General features: G+C 45.6%; 2 protein-coding genes across 4 annotated transcripts in view; one reads left to right on the forward strand and one right to left on the reverse strand.

Annotated features, from left to right (window-relative positions):
- Positions 1-152: 152 nt before the first annotated feature.
- Positions 153-20,074, forward strand: crb1 (crumbs cell polarity complex component 1). Its single transcript, XM_005460337.4, is given in 14 exon segments — positions 153-415; positions 4,507-4,743; positions 5,146-5,341; positions 5,471-5,610; positions 5,802-5,984; positions 7,499-8,458; positions 9,247-9,800; positions 9,978-10,143; positions 11,348-11,779; positions 11,782-12,289; positions 12,989-13,033; positions 13,630-13,752; positions 14,257-14,383; positions 18,161-20,074. Coding segments are annotated over 14 exon segments (3,972 nt in total). The 5' UTR covers positions 153-333; the 3' UTR covers positions 18,380-20,074.
- The window catches only part of dennd1b (DENN/MADD domain containing 1B), a 94,054-nt gene continuing 89,902 nt past the window's right edge, over positions 19,847-23,998 (reverse strand). For all 3 annotated transcript variants that reach the window (XM_025899380.1, XM_005460342.3, XM_005460343.3), the window contains one exon: positions 19,847-23,749. In XM_025899380.1, the coding sequence (XP_025755165.1) occupies positions 22,895-23,749 (855 nt within the window). In that variant the 3' untranslated portion in view covers positions 19,847-22,894. The remainder of the gene's footprint in view (positions 23,750-23,998) is intronic.

Consider the following 23,998-nt stretch of genomic DNA (forward strand, 5'->3'; position numbering starts at 1 on the left):
TTTTAATTGAATAGAATATTTCTATTGTGATATTTATTATTCATTGTGTTATTTATGAAAAGCATATTTATGAGACTGCCCTCCTATGTGGTGATCTGTCACTGCTCTGTGGGGGAGGGTGTGTGCAGCCCAGCCTGTGCCCCGGTGAACAGCACGCCGTCTTTATTATTTCTGGGCTATGGGAGCTCTTGATGGTGCTCCAGCAAGAGAAGTGTGCATCAAGTGGATCTGGAGTTGACAACGGCGTTACTGCGAGGCAGAAACGGAGCAACCTGCAGTAAGAGCACAGAGTATGGCTAGACTTGGGCACAAGGAACAGGATGGTTTCCTGTCATGATTATGGATTTAACTCGTTTTCGTCATTTTGCGTTCCTTTCATGCACACTGCTCATCTCATCACTGGTTGCGACAGAGGGTAAGTGACTGCTCCGTTTTAAACAATTAGTCTCAGAGTTGAGTTTCAGTTGAGTTCACCTCCAGGTTTAGTTTATTGTCATGATATTTTCACTTCTGATTTAGTGCAAGCACCACACCAGATTTCTGCACTTGTCCAGTATGAAACCAGAGAGAGTTTCAGACACTGGTGATAAAATATTACATCCTAGTATTTATTCGTTTAGAATGCATTCTCAGACACCAGCAAGAAAACCTGCATGATTATAATCGTACTTTTAGAAACCTGTGTTGAATCTGAGTTTATTGGTGGGCTTGCATTTCAACCGGTCCATGCTAAGAATTTTAATTACAAGACTGAGCGATGACATCACTCACTAGACTAATCTCTGCACATTTTCTAAGGACTGAAAAGCTAAAGATGACTAAAAGAGATCTAACAATGGGGGGTAGCATAGTGACCCATGAACGGGGTGGGAAGACTGGGGGTGGGTTTGGGGAGGGGGACAAAAGAGGATGCTATTTGTCTCTGCTCCTGTCCAAAACACCCAATAGCAGCATGTCTTCTTATCACCGCCGAAACAAACAGACGCATACACCAGCAACGTGCATCAGGAGATGTCAGGTGCCACGCATGTGCCATTTAAGGGCCTGCAGATAGGTCCAGACAAAGACCCTTGGGAGGTATTTGCATATGAAAAAGGCCTTACATGCTGTGGGAGGGGATGTGCAGTTGGCTGGAGCTGTATCTCAAACAGACACAAATGGCTCCAAATACTCTGAACTCTGCCTCAGGATATAGAGTGAATACAGTGAGCTGAATAAAGAGTGAAATGGGAACCACCTGTTGCCATTTCAATGCATTCCAATTATACTACTAATGTAACATTTTTAATATAACTGAAATAACTGTCAGAATGATTGTTTCAGAGTCTATAACATGTCAATATTTGTTGTAATGATACACACATGTGGTCAGAGAATATGCTCGATCTCCATCATAGCCCCCCGGTCCAAGTCTAGACATGTATAAGCTGCTCTGAGAATCCTGCTGGCTGGCTGTGAAACTGATTGACCTCCGCCAATGACAGATAAATGATAGCTGATTTTAAAAAGATAGCCCCAAGTGGAGCCTAATTGCGCTCTTCTGGGTCTCAGTAGTCTCTCAGCCTGATTGTGCTCTTTAAGGGTGTGTGAATATTATTGTAAAGTCTCTGTTCATATCAGCAGGGCTGTATTTATAGACTCCAGCCTGTGCAAAAGTAATATAAACACAAAGGAGGTAGTTGTTGCAAAAAGAAAGAAAGAAAGAAAGAAAGATTGTTAGGCTTTAATAACTTTGATAACAATGGGGGTTTAGTAAGAGATCAAGAAGGCAAAAACAGGAAACAGGTCAATAGATCCTCTAACATAGGGAAGAACACTGGCAGCAAACACAGCCGAAATGATAAAAAGACAGAAGTTAACCAGTAATCTGGAACAACGTAGAGAGAGAAATAGAAGACGAGGTACGGCAGCTAACTCAGTCTTAGGATGAGGGAAAATTTGAGTTGATTCAGCAACAGTGACCAAATTTCAGCTTCCCCACAAATTGATCTACTGAATTTCAAATGACTTCCTGCTAAGACAGTACGGGCTGTTCAAATCGTCAAGCTCATGACGGCTGTCGTGCAGACGCCGGGGGCTCTTTCTGCACACACACAATAAACAATTCTGTAGACTTTCTCCCAAAACACAGGGCAACAGCAAAACAAAGGAGGTAATGAGGAGTGTAAAGAAGTCCTTAATCCGGTCAGGTGGAGAGTTCCTAGGTCAGGGCTTAAAGGACAACACCTCCCTGGCTTCCTTTACTCAAGAGGTCAGAAGTGCAGACACAAGCGGGGGAGGTGGGTTATAAAATAAAAAAGAAAGATACTAAAGCAAGTTGTAATGAAGAAACTGACTGAAAAGCAGAAAGTCTCAAACCCCAAAGCAGGACCAGGACAGTCCAATAAATGTAAAGCAGGCACTGGAACACAAAGAAGAGCACTGTGATGAACAAAGGCAACAGTCACAGATATAGTGACAACTGACAAGTGACTGGATTATGTATACGCAGGTGCTAACGGTGTAATTTAACACAAACTAATAAGGCTGGAACCAAACAACAACAGAAGATTGAAAACCACAAAAACAGTTGCACTACTCCAAAAAAAGTACTTTCATGCCATCTAATATCAGTGTGAATGTACTGATTAGAGTCATGGCACATTCTGAAAAACTATGAAAAACAGAACATATGATGTCTCCTTATGTTCCATGGATGGATCATCTCGGAGGTTGTCCCATTTGTTCTGCCTGCAGTACAACAATTTTGAGACGCCTTGCCCGTAGCTATTTATGTTTGATGCTTTTTTGTATATGTAAAAGCTGCAGGCTGTAAGTCTCCAGGCAGACATGATATAGGAATTCAGTCAGGAAGAAAAATAGCAACACTTTAACAGATTCTAAAGAAAGCTTAGTTTTGCAGGTCACAGTGAAACTTTAACTTTTAGAGCTTGTCTGGGTACACGAGTGACTAACAGCACAGATTTAGAGTTTATACCTGAAATCATACCGTGTGATTTTTTTCCTCTTCTTAGGCTGAACCCATTTCTTTATGTACCAGACTAAAAGGGTCTCCTCATGTTGTCCAGTCATGGAAGCTGTGACTGTATGTGACTGCTGCTGGTCAGGAAGGGAAAAAAAGTCTGTAAAATAAAATGTAAAATTTTTTGAGTAAGATTAATATGGATAATAAGTGTTTGAGGCATGCATCACTTGGGAACAGCTGCTTATAATTGCAGTTACACAAGAAAATCAAGTGCTTATCCTCTAATTACTAGTTATATCATGTCCATGCTGACATGAGAGCTAAACCCAAAGCTGTATCATTGTGCTGTTTAATCCTCCTCATTAAAACACACCATAACGAGTAGAGCAATAAATGGCTCAGATGTTCGGTTGGATGCTGTCACCATGGAAATAGAAGGAATGCTAAACCCAAACAGTGAAACTGGTTTCTGTGGCAGCCGGCCACAACGCCTTGAGAGGCCCTTGAATTTAAAGCCCTTGTTACAACAACTGCTAACCATTTTTTTTTTCTTTAATCAAAGCTAAAGAGCTTCGTGTTAGACGTGATCGAGATAAAACAGCAATCAAGATCATTCAGTGGGCACTCGTGCAAACAGTTGTTTTGAAGTACTGTTGGACCCATATTCATTCTGGAGTGCCTCAGGACTGATAAACTTTTACCTAATACTTAAAATCTGGATCTTTTTATAGTAATGTTGTAGATATTACATGGCTGTAAGAAGACTGGATGGATGGATGGATGGATGGATGGATGGATGGATGGATGGATGGATGGATGGATGGACGGACGGACGGACGGACGGACAGACGGACGGACGCCTGCAGTGAAACATGGTGGTGGTAGTGTGATGATCTGCTTCAGGACCTGGATGACTTGCCATTATTGACTGAACTGTGAACTCTGGCCATTAGCTTGAGCCCTGCAGCTCAAACACACACGAGTTATGCAGCAGGATAATGATCCGAAACAACTCGACCCCTGAATGGCTAAAGTAGGAACAAACTGAGGAGTTTGTACTTTGACTAGCCCACTCCAGACTAAAATCTGATCATCATAAACTCACATAACCTTAAACACACTGTTCATGGTCCAAAACCCTCTAATCTGTCTGAATTAAAACAATTCTATAAAGAAGAGTGGTCCAAAATTCCTCCACAGGGATGTGAAAGAGTCGTTGGCTCATATCACAAAGGCTTGATTGCGATTCTTGCTGCGAAGGTGCTGCAACCAGGTATTAGGTTTACTTTCACTCTTACACATTGAGCCATGAAGCTGTGGATAACTTTTTCCATTAAAAAATGAAATCTTTATTTAAAAACTGCATTTTGTATTTGCTCGGGTTATTTTTTCAAAATCTGTGACAAAGTGTAACAAATATGCAAAACAGAGAAAATTGGAAAGGAGGAAAACTGTCTTACACAGCACTGCATATATTGGGTTTTTACATGTGTTAATAATAACGATGTATTCTGATATATAAAATCACCATCTGTTCTCAGGTGCTGTTCTGGACAAGCTGCCTCAAACTGTGGACCAGTGCTCCCCAAACCCTTGCCAGAACCAGGCGATATGTCGAACCCGTGGCGATAGCTACTCTTGTTTCTGTGTGCCGGGTTTTCAGGGTTCTCACTGTCAGATTGATGTGAACGAGTGCGCTTCACAGCCCTGCAGGAACGGAGGAACCTGTGAGGACAGAGTGGGTCGATTCTCCTGTCTGTGCTCTCCTGGTTTCACAGGTGAGCAACTTTGTGTAAAGCCACATCATTTCAATCTTAATCAGGAAATAAAGATTTCTACAGTTTTTAGTTATTAAAAAAAACAGTGTTAAAAATATGTTACCCCAGTTTAAATGTGTTCTGTCTATATTAAATGCCATCCATGTTAGTAGCTGTTGAATGGACCATGAGAGCATTAATCACTTTTTTTTTTGATACAATAAAGGAAACGTTGTATATGTTTTTTCCCTTCCATAGTTTGAGTGTTTTGGGAACACAACAAAGAGCTTTGCTGTGAGATAAAAGAGCAATCCTCACAGCACAGCACAGCACAGCACAGCACATAAAAAGCTTTCTTCGTTTTCACCCTCTGCCCTCAGGCTCACCTGCCCTCTGACATCTGTACCGCTTTGATGTTCACAGGTGCTACTTGTGAGATCCAGATTGACGAATGTCAATCACAGCCATGCTTCAACGGAGGCAGTTGCCATGACTACGTTGGTGGCTTCACTTGCACCTGTCTCACCGGTTTCCAAGGACAACGGTGTGAAATCAACACTGATGAGTGCCAAGAGCACCCTTGCCAAAACGGGGCTCTGTGTGTAGATGGAGTGAATGAGTAAGTAGTGTGTCTTTCAAAAATGAGCAGCTTCTAATGAGATCTGTAAACAAAGCAAAGGAAATGTTTTAAACAACTTTATCAATATAAATTACAAATCCCGACTGTCTTGCTGTGTGATTGTCTCAGTTACAGCTGTGACTGCTCTCACACAGCCTTCACCGGTCGACACTGTGAGACACCTCTACCGCCTTGCTACTCTGAACCCTGCTTTAATAGCGCCATCTGTAAGGACAATGGGGGGGACTACACCTGTGAATGCTGGTCTGGTAAAGGAAGCTCTTCTCTTGCTCAAATAATGTGGAGAATAATAAACAAGGAGACTGAGGCAGACGTATGCATTTGAACTTATTCACGCCTGAAAAACAACAAGCTCTGTCCAGAAAAGCCTGTCCCCGTCTTATCTTTAATGAACATCATATGTAGTGTTGATCGCATTAAATATCCTTCCTCATTCCAGGGTTTGAGGGCCGTCATTGTGAGATAGACATCAATGAGTGTGGCAGCAGCCCTTGCAGAAACGGCGGCAGCTGCATTGAGAGATCTTGGCATGCCTTGTATGGCAGTGAGCCTCTTCTGCCTGAAAGCTATGACCACAAACAGTCTGCAGGTTACATCTGCAGGTGTCCTCCAGGAACAACAGGTAGGTTATATTAGTTTGACAAACTGAACTGGTCATGTCTCAATCACGGTTTGAAAAACTTAAGCTCTAACACGGACGAATGGACCTGTGTTCATAATGACCGACCTCCAAAAATCACCAAAATTTTGCTGATTCACAAATTTTGAGCCGGCATGTTGAACTTCTCTTAGAAGTCAGACGTGATCGAGCATAACATTGGAGCACTAAACGAATTATTCTGTTCAGGAACGCATGTAAATAACTGTAATGTGTACATACTGGTGGATCAGTCATTAACAAACCATGTTAATTCAGGGCAGTGATCTAAAAGATAAACATGCCTTCGCACAGTTCCACTTTTTAATCTGTGATTATGCAAGATCAGCTTATGGTTGGAAACTGGATGAAGAAATACACAGTGTGTCCAGAAACAGGACCATGGACAGCGTTTATGTCCAGATTAAAATGACAGTATGAACAGCTGTCAGGTGCTGAAATGTTCTCACTTTACTTTGGTGCCCCCTGGTGGTAGTATAACAACACACAAACACACTTTGTCACACTAACTAAATCTAAAAGAAATGTAGAATATTTGGTGAGTAGGTACAACTGACAGTATGTTACTTAAGCGGTAACATAACACAATATAAAGTAAGTGTTGGTGTTTCTGAGGGAAACACTGCAGCGCGCATGTTTCATCAAATTAAAGTTTTCTTTCTGTTGGAAAAGCTTCAAATTCTGCTTGCACAAGACTGCTTGATCCGGGGGCGTAGGTAGGAACTGTGAGCTGATGCCTGCTGAGAGTTGTGTTCTAGGAATGGACTCTGCAAGTTGCAGGGGCACTGACTCAGTAAGGTGGCCAAATAGCATTAGCTTAATCCCCGGGGATGTGGCTTTTCTGGTCTCCTGACTGGAGCTATTCAGCCCTTCATGCTTTAGAGAAGCAGACAAGGATCAGGCGTCCACCGTGAGGACCCGTAAACACACACACACCACATAACATGGTGCTGTTAGACAACTTTGAGGCTGTTCTGGGAGAAAACCTGACGGCATGATGTGGACACCTGCGCCATGGATTTTGGGGATTTGGTTGCTTGGAACAGGTAACAGCGGTACTTGTACCAGTAGCTTTAGTATTACATAACAGACATTGAATTACACCTGTCTGTCATCTTTGCTTGTGGCCTAATCAAAACAAGTAGCTTGTGACTGATTGAATTTGACTGAAGCAGCAAATTTCACATAAAGAGATGAATATTGCTCCAAACTGTGCTGCGGTATCAGGGTGGTGTAGAGGGCAAAAAACAAAGCAGGTGTGTTGATGTTTAACAGCTGACAGTCAGATGGGGTAACTTGACTGCAGAACATAGTTTACCTGGTACCAGGAGTTTAAATGGTAAACAGGGAGACAAGAATAGTGGGTATAATAATCCAGAACCTCATTTATACCTGGAAACATGTTTGTTGTTATGTAACAGCTGTAGTAACAGTGTTTAATTATGTGTATGTGTTTGTGCCGTGTGTCTCTTTTACAGGCTCCCTCTGCCAGGAGGTGATAAACCAGTGCGAGCCCAATCCGTGCCAGAATGGGGGCAGATGCGAGGGTCACATTGGGGGCTACACCTGCCACTGCCTCAAGCCGAGTCGTGATGGCATCCTCTACGGAGGTGTTAACTGCGATGTGAAGTTAGTGGGTTGTGAAGGCCATGAGTGCCAGAATCAAGGCTCCTGCTCTCCTTTCTTGTTGGATGGGACTCATGGATACACCTGTTCCTGCTCACCTGGGTACGCCGGGCCTCTCTGTATCACCCCTACAGCTTTTACCTTCGAGCGCAAAGGCTACTTGCTGCTGGAGAGCCCCCTAGTGGGGACTGAAGTGACTTGCAACATCACTCTCAGCTTCAAGACTTTTCTGCCTAGAGCTCTGTTGTTTCACACCATCACAAGCGGTCTGCAGCTGAGCCTGGAGCTGGAGGGGGGGCAGCTGCGTCTCACGCTGAGGAGGGAGGCCTCTGCTGGGGCGGAAAGCCCGAGCCAGGTTCTCGAGCTTCCGCACAACGTCACAGATGGAAAGTGGTATAGTGTAGAGGCTGTACTTGGAAACTGGGTGCTAAGCCTTAAACTACTAGATGATGCCGTGAGGTGTGCGAGCCAGTCGTGCCACAAAGCGGCCGCAGTCCAAAGCTGGCTGCTGGGGTTTGTTTCATCCCCTCAGAGCACTTTTATTGGAGGAATGCCTCGAGACTCGAGCGGCCCCAGTGAGTACGATGCGTTTACTCCATTCATCGGATGCATGCGGGACGTGTTTGTGGACTGGCAGCTCGTCATCCCCGAGCAGTGGCTGAGCGACTCAGCTGTCAACGTGTCCCCGGGCTGCAGCTACAGGGACCGCTGCCTGGATGTGCCGTGCCAAAACAAAGGAGAGTGCGTAAACCTGTGGCAGAGCTACGAGTGCCGGTGTGCCAGGCCTTATGAGGGGCACGACTGTGAGGAGGGTAAGTTTGCAGCCGTAAGACACAGGGAGGGATTTGAAGGAATTCTAACCCACTTGTTGGGCATGCAGGAAAGAACACAAGGTCTCGCTTATCAAATTCCAAAAGTGGGGCACTGAATAGCATCTTTAGCTGCTTGGGTGAATCAGGAGACACGAGGTCGGAGATGAAGTCTGTCAAAAGTCACGCTAAAGGGGAAGATCCTCTTATGCGAAGAACTAGATTAAGGCAATCTATTTTGGGAGTGACATGCAAGGAAATTCCAGACTGTAAAACAGCGACTGCTCAGTAAACCAATGGCCGCTGCGATCGATACATCATAACCTGAATAATAAATAGGTTACAGGTTTCTTTGAACAGCTTTCATCGGTTTTCCCACCATGACTGATTGAAAGACAGACTGTTGAGTCTTTCAAAGATTACTGACGGGCGGATTTACACCAACATTTACCTGCACATCAACCAAACACCTACTCAAACCTGCTAACGTATACAGGTTTTTTAGTTTAGGGTGGAAAGTGCTGACAGGCCTCAACCTCCACCTGATAGACTCATTAAGAGAGCTTAACATAGACCAGTAAGAATGTCCTTTTGTAGAAAAAACCCTCAGTAGCTCAGTATTTCAGATCTGGGGTCGAGACAGATGGAGAAATTAGAACTTTTCACCTGAGCTAAAGATAAAAAGCACAGACTCTTTATTTCACAGTGCATGCTGACGAGCTCTAAAAGTCTTTTATGCACCGACATTCATCCAACTGACTTTCTGTTCACCCCTTTGTTGCTTTCTGCAGAACATGTGACTGCCCGCTTCGGGAATGAAGACGCTTACAGCTTTGCAGCATTCACCGTCACTGATGACCTGGTCGACAACTTCTCCATCTCCTTCTTCCTGCGCACGCGGAGGAGCGGCGGGCTCCTCTTGGTGCTCGCCAACAGCAGCAACGCTTACCTGCACGTGTGGTTGGAAGGTGGCAAGGTCTCAGTTCAGCTCGATAAATACGAAAGCCTGAAGTCAGCGGATGCGATTGACGATGGGGAAGCCCACTTTGTGAGCGTAGAGGTGGCGGTGGATGGTCTTATCGTGCTGCATGTGGGGACTCAGGAACAGGGGCATGTGGAGGTGAGGCCGGTCAGTGTCCAAGCAGGTGACACGGTGTATGTGGGAGGTCTGCTGGAGGCGAGGGAGACCGCGGCGTTCGGTGGATATTTCAAAGGCTGCGTTCAGGACCTGAGGATCAGCGACAGGAGGCTGCAGTTCTTTGGGCTGGACACTACAGTGAGATCTTATCCTCTTGAGATCATGGAGAATGTAACTGTGGGGTGTTCTGGAGACAACCTCTGCAGTGTGAGTGAACTCCCTGCACACACTGTTGGTGTAGTATGTGTGGACATTACGCAGATATTAAATCTATTCTGTAATTCTGAATCAATCAGATGTTATACTCCTGCTGCAGAATGATGTAATAATAAAATCAAATCCGTAGCACAAACCTAAAACAAATTCCCCGTATCTCTTTGTCAGAGGAATCCGTGTCTCAACGGGGGGATGTGCTACTCCAAGTGGGACGACTTCACCTGTACCTGCCCCCCCAACACATCAGGGTGGCGCTGTGAAGAGGTGAAGTGGTGCGAGCTGTCCCCATGCCCCACAGATGCAGAGTGCAGGATGCTGAACCACGGCTATGAGTGTAAGTGAGCTTCGAGGATTCGTCAGTTACAAAAGCAGAGCTTTTTTAAAGTCACTTGAAATGGTGCCAAGTCAAGTCCAACTGCCTTCAAAGGCAAAGCGACGGTCGAGAGCAATAAACAGACACCGCATTGGAACCATAACCTCTGATTTCCTTTTGCATAAGTGGGATCCAGTATTCTGGGCTAAAAGTGTTTCTCTGCTACATAAGAGCCCAGTGAACGCATGTTACCTAATCTCTGACCTTGTTTGTTTAATTAGCCTTTATGGTCTTAATTGGCTACTATGTAACCAAGTGACTCAACGCTGTTATATACTGGCCTTAATCTGCCCACACAGTATTCCCTGTGTGATCCGTAAAGTAGGATCCGTCTGATGCCGGCTTATCCTCTTTTTGGAATTAGTGATGATTTGCTGTGTGTCTCCATTATTATAGATATACAGATATTTACTGCTTGTATTTCCAGTAAATAGTTTTTACTCTTATCAGACAGGTAGCGGTCATACTGTAATACTGCCGACTAAAGGTGGGGGTCATCAGACACCCCACAATACCATATTATCGCAGTTCACTTACAATTTTTAACATTTTGCGATTTATCACCTTTTTTCAACATGAAATTACATCCACAAACTTTGTCAGTATTTGTTTTATCCAATAAGATAAAGTTATCTCACTTCACTGAGATTGTCAATCACGCCAACACGAAGGCGGAGTCAGTCTGTCAGACTGTGATTGAACGGGCTCTGGTTGGCCATTACATGCAGTCTGTGTTAATACAGCAATTAACTGTGATAAACTGGTTAAATCACACATCAGTAGCTGTGTATATAGACACAAATTCACATTTAATGATTGCATTTGTGCTCAGCAACCTGCTGTTCTATGGAAATACAACCAGCCGAGTCGTGTTCAAACATCTTGGAATAAAAAGTTTTTCTCAAGTTATCTCAGGATTTTAGTATTTAAATGTATCTAATAAAAATCATTATTTTTATATAATGTCACACTGATACAGTATAGTGCTGTATCAGTCTCCCCACCCCACACCCCTCTGACCCACTGATAGGTTTATTATTTCGATTCAGGAAATCAGTGCTCGGTAAATGACATGCCAACTAAAACACACCAAAAACATTTATGACAAAGTAAACATGAACACTGTGTAAATATTCACGGCAGGTATTGTGTCCTCGTCTTCTAGGTTACTCCAATGCAACTTTCCTGAACGACAGCACTGTGCTGTCCTACCGGGGGAACGGTCGCATATCCCGCAACCTGACAAGCCTCTCCCTAAACCTGCGCACACGGAAGCGTAATGCAGCGATCCTACATGCTGAGGAGGGCTCTGCTTTCATCACGGTCTCCATCCAAGATGGTTTCCTCTTCGTGGAGCTTCAGAGCATCTATGGAAATGACAGCAAAGCGGCGGAGGTGCAGGAGGGCGTATCTACGGTCAGCCTGAGCAGCAGGAGCAGTGTCAGCGACGGCGAATGGCACAGTGTCCACTTTCTCATGGCAGCACCGTGGGCGCAAACCTCTCAGTGGACTTTGGTGCTCGATGAAGACGTAGAAGAAGCCAGCACTTCCACCAGCCGAGGAGGCAACCTGGACTTCCTCAGAGAGGGGGTGGACATCTTCTTGGGGGACTGGCCCCCGACACCGGCTGGTCCCTCGCCGGTTGTCTGGGCACCGTGGAGCTGGGTGGGATCGCCCTTTCTTACTTCGGCTCCTCTGGCGTGAACTTCCCCCGCACGCAGGAGGAGCAGTTTGTCCAGACGTCGCCACGAGCACCGCTCATCGGCTGCGGCGGGGCCTCCGTGTGTGATCCAAACCCTTGTCTGAATGGCGGGGAGTGCCAGGACCTCTTCAACGCGTACAACTGCAGCTGCCCCGAGGGCTGGGCTGGGAGATGCTGCGACTTCTTCTTGGACACCTGCGCTTCGAATCCCTGCGTTCACGGCAACTGCAGCGTCGCCGGGCGGAGCTACGAGTGCGCCTGTGAGCTCGGCTACACGGGCGCGAACTGCGATGAAGAGGTTGACATGTGCAAAAACCACCTGTGCGCCCACGGGGGCACCTGCCTGCACGGGCCCGACAGGTACGCCTGCCTCTGTGCGGAGAACTACACCGGACCTCTCTGCAAGTAAGTTTAGGTGTTTGTGAAGGTAAGTAGTAAAGCAGCGGAGCAGAACAGAGTAAAAATAAAACAGTGGGTGGTTATGCAAAATGCAGATGAGCAAAGAGGGAAAAAAATCCCCTTATTAATATTTCACTCTTCAAAGATGACTTTGTCTGTGAAGTGCAGTGAAAGCTGTGGTTAGAAACACAAAATGCACAAATAAATGCTACAAAATTGCACCAACAGGGGACTGCAGCACAACACAAACACAATTCTTCACTGCAAAATGTCTCCACATCTCTGCCTCTGTTCAGCATTTCAACCACGCCTGCGGTGAGCGCCTCAGAAGCTGCATTTCTATTCTAGTGTCAGCCAGAAAAAGGCCCCAGTCTGCTCACTACACAAGGCTCTCTGGTTCAGCGCCAGTTTCTTTCCCCCTCTGTCATCTCGCGTTCGCCTCTGAGACCCAGCGGGGGGAACGCCTCCAAGCATTTATCCTGTAAACACACAGCCTCTTGCATTTTGCCTCCGTTTTTTTGTTTCTTGCACACCTTTGCAAGTGTCTCGCTAAGCAAGCCACACCAGTCAAGCTATCTCCCTTTACTGGGAACATCCAGGCTGCTTTAAAGTTTTCTGTGTGAAAACGACTTCCTTTTGTTTGTCTCGTTTGTTTGCGCCTCTTTCTTCCTCCCCTCACCATCTTTCTCTCTGTTTCCTCTGCAGCGAACGCGTTGAAGAAATTCCGTGGTACATTGTTGTCAAAAATGTGTGAGTTGTTGTTTTTTGGTGTTTTTTTTACTATTATTATTTTATTTTTCACGTGTTCCCAGGTGTTTGTTTCCTGTTAGATATTTGTCTCTCAAATGTCAGCTATGAAGCCTTCTCTCGGTTTTTTTTGTGGAACAAAATGCAAAGCAAAGGCAAATATTAGCACTTTTAAAAGTGAGCCAACCACTTTTTCAAATGAGTGACAGCTGTAGTTTAAAATGATCAAATTGTTCAAATGAGAGTGTGTTTTGTAACCGTTGAGGGATGAGCTTCAAGTTGCCGGCAGAGCTGTCGTTGCTTGAGGCAAACAGAAGGTTACAGAGGCCAAAGAGAAAGAAGTTGGCTTTTTCATTCCTGCACACGTGATTTGACGTCCTGCTGGTGACTTGTTGCCAGAGGGCTATAATCTTATTATCCTGGTCGCTTCTTAAGTCTCTTTGTCTCCCCCGTGGGGAACAGCGGGAGGTTGAATAATGCAACTCCCGCTCGGCCATCTCTTCTGCTTCCGGCAAACATAAAGCCAGCGAAACAAATCTGCTGAACATTTCAATATGAGCTACAGACTGACAAAGTTGTGCTTTAAACTTTTCCAACAGAAGGCCAAAGCTTCCTGTTTCTGTGTGCGGCGATGACACCAGAAATTACACCTGCTTCAATGGAGGCAACTGCACCGACCGCGAGCTCTCCTGCGACTGTCCACCAGGCTTCATCGGGCACCGGTAGGAAACAACATAATGTCACAATCACCGTGTCAGATTATGGAATTACTGCAAATTACAGCAACTCATCTATGAAGTGGCAAACGATGTAAAGTCACAGATCACCAAGCCAAGCTTTTGTGTGTAAAAGTCTCCAACGCTTCCAAACCTCCTCTGACATCAACATCGGCACAAAATCTGCGTGCCGGGCGCTTCCGGCTCCGGCGCTTCCAGCGCTTCCGGCGCTTCCGGCTTCCATGGCCGAGCAGCTCCTGTGCAGGTGCTTCGGTCCATGTAGTGACTCATTGTTTTTCACGTCATGTTTGATATTAGTGCCTCCTCCACCCATAGAGGATAAATAAATGGTGCAGATTCTCTTACCTCTTTTCCACCAATGTGATGCTGGGAACCTTCGGGAAGTATCCGGTATCCAACAATAGAACGTTAATAGAACTTGGGAACTCTATCTGCATTTCATTGAAGCGTGGCTGTGGTCTGAGTTCTTCCATGATGCTGTGCTTTCAGGTGCGAGCAGGAGGTCGACGAGTGCAAGTCCAACCCATGTCTGAACGGAGGCTATTGCCGCAACCTCATCAACAAGTTTGTCTGCGTGTGCGACATGAGCTACGCTGGAGACATGTGCCAGACGGACGTAAGCGACATTTACTTTTACGTGGCTTTGCTCTTGTGGCAGAACCTCTTCCAGCTGCTCTCCTACCTGATCCTCAGGCTGGACGACGAGCCAGAGGTGGACTGGGGAGGAAACGACTGAGTCTGTGCGTGCACGTGCGTGAGGGTCAACGCTTTTCTTTGGGACTGTTGGTGCTTTCAAATGGGTGATTGACTGATCGGGCTATAATCCAAAACACTCCACAGAACGGGTATTTCTCTAGTCTGTTACCACAGAACGACTTGTGCCTTAAAATTATACTATTAAATAAGCAGCACCTTATTAAATATAGTTACGTACCTGCATATATGCATATTATTAAACGTACATGTTGCAGTAGATGATAAGAAACGATATCACAGACGAGGTGATGGTGTTTCATCGCAGCTGAAGGTCATAATTAATCACGATGCTCTTGGCGTCACCTGTCACGTTTCCCTCACCATGTCCAGAACATAGTCCAGACCGACATCTTTAATTTTCTACCAGTACAGAGAAAAAACAGATGAATCTGGGGGTTATTGTTTTGTGTAGGGAAGCACTTCTCGGTGAGGAACATTACGGATACCCGAGTTATTTATACTGTTCCTCCGTGAAGCTATCCTGTCAGTCTCGTCTGAACTGGGTTCTGGGAGCTCCGTACAGATCCATTTGTGAACTATGAAAAACAGTGTTGTAGTTACAAAGGCACCTAGAGGGGCTAGAAGACAACAAGATGTCTGGCTTTGTTCTTGATGTGCGTTCAGAGCACTGCGCCGACTGACTGACTGACTACTGTGTGCTGTTTTGTACCAAAGAACGAGTTTTTCGTCTGTAAAACACCTTGCTGTCTGAGCCGCAGATATTTTAAGCCTAAATTCTCTCGTGGCCCCGCTCCAACGCTTCCTATCAACATTTACCGCCGCTGTGGTCACCGTTTCATTTTGTATGTCTCTCTCTCACTGTAGACTTTTGTGTGTTTATTGTTTGTCTTTCCGTCTTGTTGTGCTGACATCATGCTGAATGATCCATGTAACTTCTTGTTTGTCTGTTTCCTCCATCATATTCCATCGTTGTGTCCCGTCTGCCTGTCGTCTCTGCTTGTTCTTGTCAAATAAAAACCTTTCAGCCTTGATTTTTTTTTACTCGTCTGTCCTCTCTTTGTTTCTCTCGACTAACTTTTTCTTCACATAATCGCACATTTTGTCCGTTTCCCTTCAAAAATCCATATTAGGAGAAATTACAGCTGAAGGTCAAAGTGTGTGTTTGCGTTGGAAGGAGTGGACACACTGAGGTCAGGTGGTTGCTGCCACACCAAACATAGACTCTTAATCTCATTTAACAAGATGCCGAGTGAGTTTATCCCAGAATAGCCACAAGTGCACACAAACACAGCTACAGCGTTTTTACGTATCTGTGCATAAAGAACAGGCTCCCAGTTTTTTCACATCTAGTCTTAAAATGACTATTTGCAGGTTTTGCTTTCTCATCAGCAACAGAGGCACTGCTGCTGCAGTCTAACCTCAGATTTCCCCATCTGCCCCATCCTGACACAATGCTCTGTTTTTGACTGAATGACTGATCAATGTATATGAAGGGAAGGCTTTAAATTATAGTTAAATGAATGTTTAATTCCACACTTACCAGGGAACGTCAAGTCTTTGCAGATATAGATGAATATAATGGAAAACTACCACAAAGGACATTAAGCGGCAGCATATTCTGAGAAATTTACATCTATTTCTGCTAGAATTATTTTTACATTTCAAACATGAGGCAAATAAGGTGAAATAACTGGATAAAAATATCTAAAATAGTCAGATATGGCTTATAAAAAGGTAAATCTATGGATACACCTGTGCTGAAAGCCAAAAACTATTACCAGACAGAGCAGCTGACATAACAGTGACGATAACAGAACACAGGAGGAGATGATGACTGTCACCATGAGAACAAACCTTTCCTTTTATACTTATATTTTCATAACAAGAGGGTTGGAAATATAAATATAATGGGACTGTACATGCTAAATGATAATTAGGTCATATGGATAGTTTATTGTATCTGTAGGTTGGAACATGTCGGACGGTCACACATACGTCTACGACTCCTCCAGCCTGTTGCTGCTGCAGATAAACTGATGATTGTTTGTGCTCAGTGTCCTGAAGATTACCAGTGTAATCCTCGCATACTTCTGTGCATGCAGTGGCCTCTCCTTGTACACCTGCTCTCTTCCATCTTGTATTTTTACAAGTCTGCGTGCACGTGCACGTGTGTGTGTGTGTGTGTGTGTGTCCTCTGCAAGCACAGGTAGTTTCGGGGGGAGGAAATGGGAGGCAGTTTTTCAGCGTCGGCACTGATGTGGCCATCCTTGGAGCGCGAGATAAGCACAGAGGAAGAAATGTGCTTTGCCAGCAAAAAAGCAGCATCTGGCGCTGAAGTGCACTTTCAGCAGAGAGCTGGTGGCATTCACACAAGTTGGGTCTGCTTCACAGAAACCTATGAGGGCAGCTTATCTGGCAGCTACACACACACACGGAGCAGGCTGATAGTGCTGACAGCAGGGAAGCACTGCTGCCGCCGTCTCTGTGTGCGTAGCCGCTCTGCAGAGGCTTCAGGGTGGCCTCGACACGTACCTTAGAGACTGGTTAGTTAGACATCTCTGGGTCTGTGTGTGGCAGTCGGTGACTGATGGCGGGTCCTGGCTGCAGGCTGCTCCAGCTCGCTTGTGTCACACTCGCTCTGACAGGCGAGTGTGCTGCAGTGACAGGTAAGCACTTTCCAGGAGTCAACAAAGAACCTGTAGCGAGGGGGGGAGAAAATCTAATGTCTACAGCATCAAGCGTGAGCGCAGAAGTTATTTTTTGCCTCGGGATACGGATGGTTGTGTTTTTATTAGAATTATGTTTCCATGTTGATTGCTCGCTGTAAAGTTTGCTGACTTCTGAGATAATTTTTCGCAGCCCCGTGTGTCGGTTATGAAGATGCTGTCAGCAAGTGTTACCGAGTGAGACTTACAGCTGTTGTGCTGTTGTAGCAGGCGCTCAGAGAATCACAACTATCACACCAACCACCACTGCTGATGTAGGTTTAAGGGCATCTGCTGCTCAGCTTTCCCCTGCTGGAAAGCTTAAGTACGTCCTGATTCGTTGGGGTCTGACTGGCATCTGTGCGTTTGCGTGCAGGATGCTGCATTCTGCATGTGCGTGAGGCTCAAACAGCCACAAGTCTGAGTTAGAGAAGAATATTAGGAAGTCCACTGATACAACTCAGACTCTTCAGCTTTCAGTCCTGCTTTGAAGGAGCTGTGTGTGTGTATGTTTGCTCGAGCTATTTTGGGCACGTGTGTGTGTGCTGATGGGATCCTCGGCAAAGATTGCGCCTGTGTGTGTGTGATCCTTCACAGACGGAGCGTGCTCCACACAGCTCGCCGGTGACCGCCGTGCTGGCACCGTGTCTGGTTGGCTTGGCAATAGTGGTGGCGATGCTGGGGCTGACGCTCGCGCCAGCCAAACTGCGAGAGAGGCGGCAGACGGAGGGAGGTTTGAGTCCGCAGCAACTCGAGGCTCCTGGTGGTCGCAACCCACCTGCTGAGCTGGGAAACACATCCATCAACACGTTGGCAGCACACTTGGAGCGCCTGGTGTAGCGTAAAGGAGTCAGGAGAGGAAGGGAGTGTGTGAGAAATGGAGACGGGGGAATAAAGCATGTGTTCTCAAAAACATTGGCACGAGCCGTTTCTCTCTCTCTCTGACTCGTCCCTTTCTTTCTTCTCCTCAGCTGACCTCGGAGGGTTTGACCTCTGACCTCTTGCTGTCTGTCAGTCTGGTGTCCGTCGTCCTGTTGCTGGCCATCGTCCTGACCTCTGTGGGTGCGGTAGTGGCCCTAAATCGCCGCGCCACCCATGGCACCTACAGTCCCAGCCGGCAGGAGAAGGAAGGGTCGCGGGTGGAGATGTGGAGCATCACGCAGCCGCCGCCCATGGAGAGACTGATTTGAGATGCAGAATGTGGTCCAGGTAGCGATGAAAAAAAAGTGGTGCAGTTTGAACAGGAAGTCTGGAGCTTGGTGGAGACGCGGAGGCTCCACGTTAAATCACTGCCGTCTGTCTTTATTTGCATATACGCACGCAGGAAGATCTCGTGACGGCGTTTTCATTTCCAGCACCTTCATCCATCTTTGCGACGCTTTGCACCTGGTTCCACACAAGCGTATCCATCTACGTGTGTCACATCTCTGTGCCTGATCCATATATTTAGGATTGATGGAGCAGCGAACGCTGAAAGGAAAAAACCCGCTGGAATTTAGGGCACATGAACGCATCGTCTTCAAGCCTCATTTGGAAACAAGTCAGCATAAACCTGCTACTGTTCTACATTTTCTTTGAATGAATGAATCAAACAAACCGCTCCGTCTCTCAGTAACACATCGAACATCAATCATGAAAGCACCGCGAGTGTGTATAAGAAAGGCTTGGATCAAGTATTTTAGAATAGGCCACAATGTCCGCACACTGGGCACCGTGGCGCTCTGCGGTGTAGAGGTGGAAGCTATAAAAGCTGAATGGGATTAGTTTACAATAGGATGATTATAGACTGTGTTTTTAAAAACATGAAATCTCTCCCACGTGTGTTTCTGATGAATCCACTTCCATTTTTCAGTGGCAGCTCTTTAATCCCAGATTCATGTTTTAGGATTAGTAGCATTACATTTGTCTAGGCAGCCATTAAAGTTGTATATACTGTAATGATTATTTTTATTACTGTGATTTTTCTATTTTCAACTTTTGAGTTCAATCAAAATTTGCTTGTATATTAAACTGAGTTTGTTGTCATTCATTCGACGTCTACAAAGCAGAACATCTTACACTTTATTGTAAAGCAGAACTATTTCGCTCATTTCCACGTCTGCATTTCCATCCTTGGATCTCTGAAGGATTCCTGGGTGTCTTAAGCTATTCTTGCTCCCGTCCCCTTAAGTAATGTTCATTCTTCTGATTGGCTGCCCCTCGCAAACACATTTGAGAAGAGTGACATCATACAAACTAAACTCTGAGGTTGTTATTTTGAGCTATAGCCTTGTTTATTGAGAACATCCACCCAATGAAATGATTAAAACTGATCCACACCACAGGAAGTCCCCGTCTGGTTTGTAATCCACCTTCGACTGCAGATGCAGCACAGCCACCATCAAATACTGATTCTGTCCACGTGAGCACAAAGCGTCAGGAGTCGGGAGATGCATAAGCATGAAACAGTATAATTTATTTTCAGTTCACAGTGCATACATCGTGTGCAATTGTACCAGGTTACTCATCAATAGCACATTAGACTGACCTCAGTTATTTAAGACAGTTGTTTCCTCTGCAGTGGGAACATGCAAGTGTGCACAGTATCGGAAAAATCAGTAAATGCATCATCGAAGAGTTGATCATCATTACGATTCCCAAACAGGAGACGGGGGAGATTTTTTTTAAATTGTTGCCGACTGTAACATTCAGTGTAAAAGTCGTGACATCGTCATCTTTGTAAAGAAGAACCTGTGCATGAACCCACACTCAGTAAAAGATGCTACATAATCCATCACCTCACACTCACTCCTAATACACGATTTCAGGACAATCCAAGTACCAGAGTTAGAGGGCTGTCGCTGCACACGCTCAGGGTTCTTTATTTTAGTGTAAAGCTTCTCAAATGATCTTCACAACAGCAGCTGGACACTCAAGTATTTCCCCCTCTCTGCGGTTAGATTTACAGTAGCTAGTTTTGTTTTTTACATTTTACATGAAATGTTACTTTTCACTCCAACACTCGACCTAAGCGTAACATACGAGACCTGATGTTAACTTCCACCATCCTCAGTTTGATGGCGATGGAGGTGCGAAATACTGAAATGAAAGCAACAGAAAGAGCACAAGCAGTGCGTCCATGCAGCTACAGCAGCGTTTACTGTGTACGAGCAAGCGTCAGGACGTCCATCGGAATATGAACGGCTACATGGGACATTTGTTAATATCTCTTTTTTCCTCCAAAAATAAAATCTAAAACATTCAAATATTAGATAGAATTGTTTTTTTACAAGATACAACACCGATCATATATTATCCATGTAAAATATACTCAAGCCAGCAAAAATACACGTCTATGCAGCTGAAAATAACTTTTTCATTATGAAATTAACTCCTCTGAGAATTGTTCTTTTTTTTAAATACAGAATAAGCTCAGCACAAGTTTTTTATTTAAAAAAAGAGCACACACAACATAAGGAATCAGCTAACAATCAAAGGAAAAGTACCTAATTTACAGAAGGATAAAGTAACCCAGAGATCTTCTCTTAAACACGAGCGGGAAGATTCCCAGCCGCAGCAAAGAAAAACCCTAAAAACACTGAGTGAAACCAGCTGGAGCGCAAAAACACACGGCTACGAAAACAACGCGAGTTCATGTCAGGTTAGTTTCTCGGGTCCGGGCGGGGCTCTCGCTCCTCGCCGTGGTCAGAAACACCGCACAGCCCACCTTCCTACAACAGCGTACCTCGGACTGCATAAGGCACAGCACACCAACCAGCTTCCTCTTTAAATGTGTTTGTTTATTCATTCGGGGGCAGAAAGCAGTCCAATCGGGACTTTATATTAAAGTAAAATCGAATCACTCTCAGAGAAACTTTAGTATTTGAAATGTTTGCATAGTACAGAAGTATTTTCTTAATGTTTACAGTGCATAAAGGGCAGCACACAAATGCTTCTGGAGTGTGTTTTGCTTTTTTCTCCTTTTTGGATTCGCTAACCGATTCTTGGGCTTTTAGAAGCACGCCAGTGATTTTATGAGCAAATCGTTAACGCAGAGCAGCACTCAGAAAGTGGAGAAATGGCTGCTATTAAACTGCCACACCGACTGGCGTCTGGCATAAATCATAAGAACAACGAACCATAAATGTAATATTCCCGAAAAGAAGAAGGGAAAAAAAGCGCTCCTTCTTTCTGGGTTTGCGGTGACGCAGTGAATGATGGGAAGCCGCGATGGCTGGACGCGGCGTTTCTCTCCACAGGAGAGTCTGTTACAGGAATACTTTAGACTCTGTGCACATTACATCCATGTAGCTACTCTGAGGAGAACTATATTGCTTCATTACAGTACAATCATCAACCGCTGCATTATATTACAGCGTGACTCCGACCTACGCAGACACAGACCGTTATTCCCTCGTGTGAGAAAGGCGAAGAAAGATACGTCAGCAAATACTGTGAATAGACCAAAAACCAGCCACGGTGAAGCCAAAGGCTGAATAATCTGCAGCTGGAAACAACACAGGCAAACACAGGAGTCTGATAGTGCCGAGAGACACAACTAAAGCCTGCTAGTTTTGGTCTTTTCAGGGGATTTGTTCATCGTAAAAATATAGAGCACCTCCTAGAAAGTTCACCTTTTTTCACCTGCATAAAACTTCACGAAATCGGCAACAACTGGCCGTATTTTTAAGGTCAAAGTGAAAGTCGTGATGGGGGAGAGAAACCTGGAGCAGGGATACTGGCTTTCTCAGACCTTTGACTGGCGTCTCTTCAGTGTGGAGAAAAAAAAAGTGTCCTGAGGAGATTTGGACATCACTGTGGACCGCGACTGACAGCAGCTTAAAGCACATCATGTATCATTAATTATTAAACCGACAAAAGATCTGCCCGACTCAGTGATTCTGATTACAAAGTACCCGCTGTGGCATCTGTAGATTAAGACACCAGAGTTTAAAAAAATCACATGTCCGTGTAAGGCAAACATGTCACACGGCGAGTTTCAAAAAGCCCGCCTCACTTGCTTTTTTGCTAAAGATTTTAGTACCTGGTAGGAATCATCAGCTGTTAATCCACATGTGCAAATTCATCATGTGAAATGTTTGGAGCGATGCAGCGTCCCTTCTTACTCCTGACACGCTCCGGAGGCTTTTCCAAACTCCTCCGTCAGCCGCAACTTTATCGAAAATGCGTTTAGTGCATCGTCTGGGGTGAATATGTGAAAAATACTAGATGACACAAAACGTTATTAAAGATCATTAGAAAGAAATACTGAAAATCTCCATCTGCTTAAGTAACTTTTGTTTGCAGTTGTACTTTTTTAAACAAGTCATGAACTGGTGAAACAGATTAAATGAGGATGTAACAGTTTGGCCGTGGTTTGTGTTTTTGACCACAGTTCATGAGACGCTGTTCTTGCATCCGATTCCAGAGGAAAGAGCCGACGACGTTTAGTTTCAGAAAACTGACAAGTTGATTTGGGTTTTTTTCCAATCGCTATAAATCAGGTTTGAGTTTAAAATATGCAGATGGCTCATAGAGGGAGATCTCTGCGGCGCACCACGCCCTCTCCCTGCTCCTCGCTCGGTGGCTTTGTGTTTGTGTTGGCAGGTTTGGACTTATACTCGCAGCCGAGTGTCGAGATTAAAAACAAAGGGGAAAAAGAATCGTTTTGTTTCAGATAGCTGCTAATCGTAAAAGAAGAGTAAAACCTGCTGCGTTTTACAGACTCAGGAGTCGTCTGCAGCTTTGCCCTGCACCTGGTGGTGACTGTTGTTAACTTGCGAGAGCTGCAGGCTGGTGTGGAGGACCGTGCCGAGGCAACATGTGGAGTCGATCTCCTCCAGGAGGCCTTGATCCTGCACCGCGGGGGCCCCCGAGCCTTTACCCTGACCCAAACACAGGCCGAGCCCGAGGAGCCCCTCTTTGGACATCTCCTTCTCCCAGGGGACCTGCACGGCTGAATGGCTGGTCCTGGACGGGCTCCCCATACCCTCCTTGCTCTCCCGCCTCTGGAGGGCCTTCTGCTGGTACTGCCTCGTCGTCTCCTTGGACATGACCTTCCTCCTGAGCACGTAGGTCGAGGCAGTCTGGTTCTTGGCCTGCTGAGGCTCCGAGCCGCTTTGAGGGTCCGAGATGGTCCGCGCCCGCACCCCCGGTGCAGGAGAGCAGCTTGGGTCAGAAGCAGATGCTGGGGAACTGTAGGTTTGTGAGAGAGTGGGGGACGACCCGAGGGGTGCAACTCGATGGGACAGCGCCGGCGAGTAAGAGAAACGATCTCCCGGTTTCCGCGCTGGAAGCAGCGGGTTGGGGTGGGGCTCGGCGGGCGAGGGCTGATGAGGATTCGGCACTGAGACGTCGGCGCTCTGGGCTGGTGGGCTAGCAGTGGGCGCCGCAGGAACTGCTGCGGGTTTTTTGGACATCTTCAGGCTGCTCTTGGTGGGCTGCCTGCGTGGGGATGGTGGAAGGTGTTTCCCGTGGACCACAGTGTCATCCTGACCCGTATTCCATCCGCCTTGATCGCCGCCTCCACTACAGCTGCTCTCGTCTGCAGGTTTGGACTCGCTGCAGGGCGTGGGCTTGGTCTGGCAAACAAGAGGCAGAACAGTCACCACATGTTCACCCTCGCGAGGTAGATAGTTGCTGTTATTCTTTATTGACTAATGCATTTGTACATATGATGACCTTTGACCTCAAGTCAGAATGAGGCCGTCTTTAGATACGTTGGATTCACTCAAAACAAATAAAAAGGTGAAAGTAGACACAGAAACACAGAAAGCATTTCTATTTTCTGTGAAAAGTGACTCGTCCTACTAAAACTGTGCTACATCTTC

This window comes from Oreochromis niloticus, linkage group LG17 (genome assembly GCF_001858045.2).
Source record: "Oreochromis niloticus isolate F11D_XX linkage group LG17, O_niloticus_UMD_NMBU, whole genome shotgun sequence".
NCBI lineage: Eukaryota > Metazoa > Chordata > Actinopteri > Cichliformes > Cichlidae > Oreochromis > Oreochromis niloticus.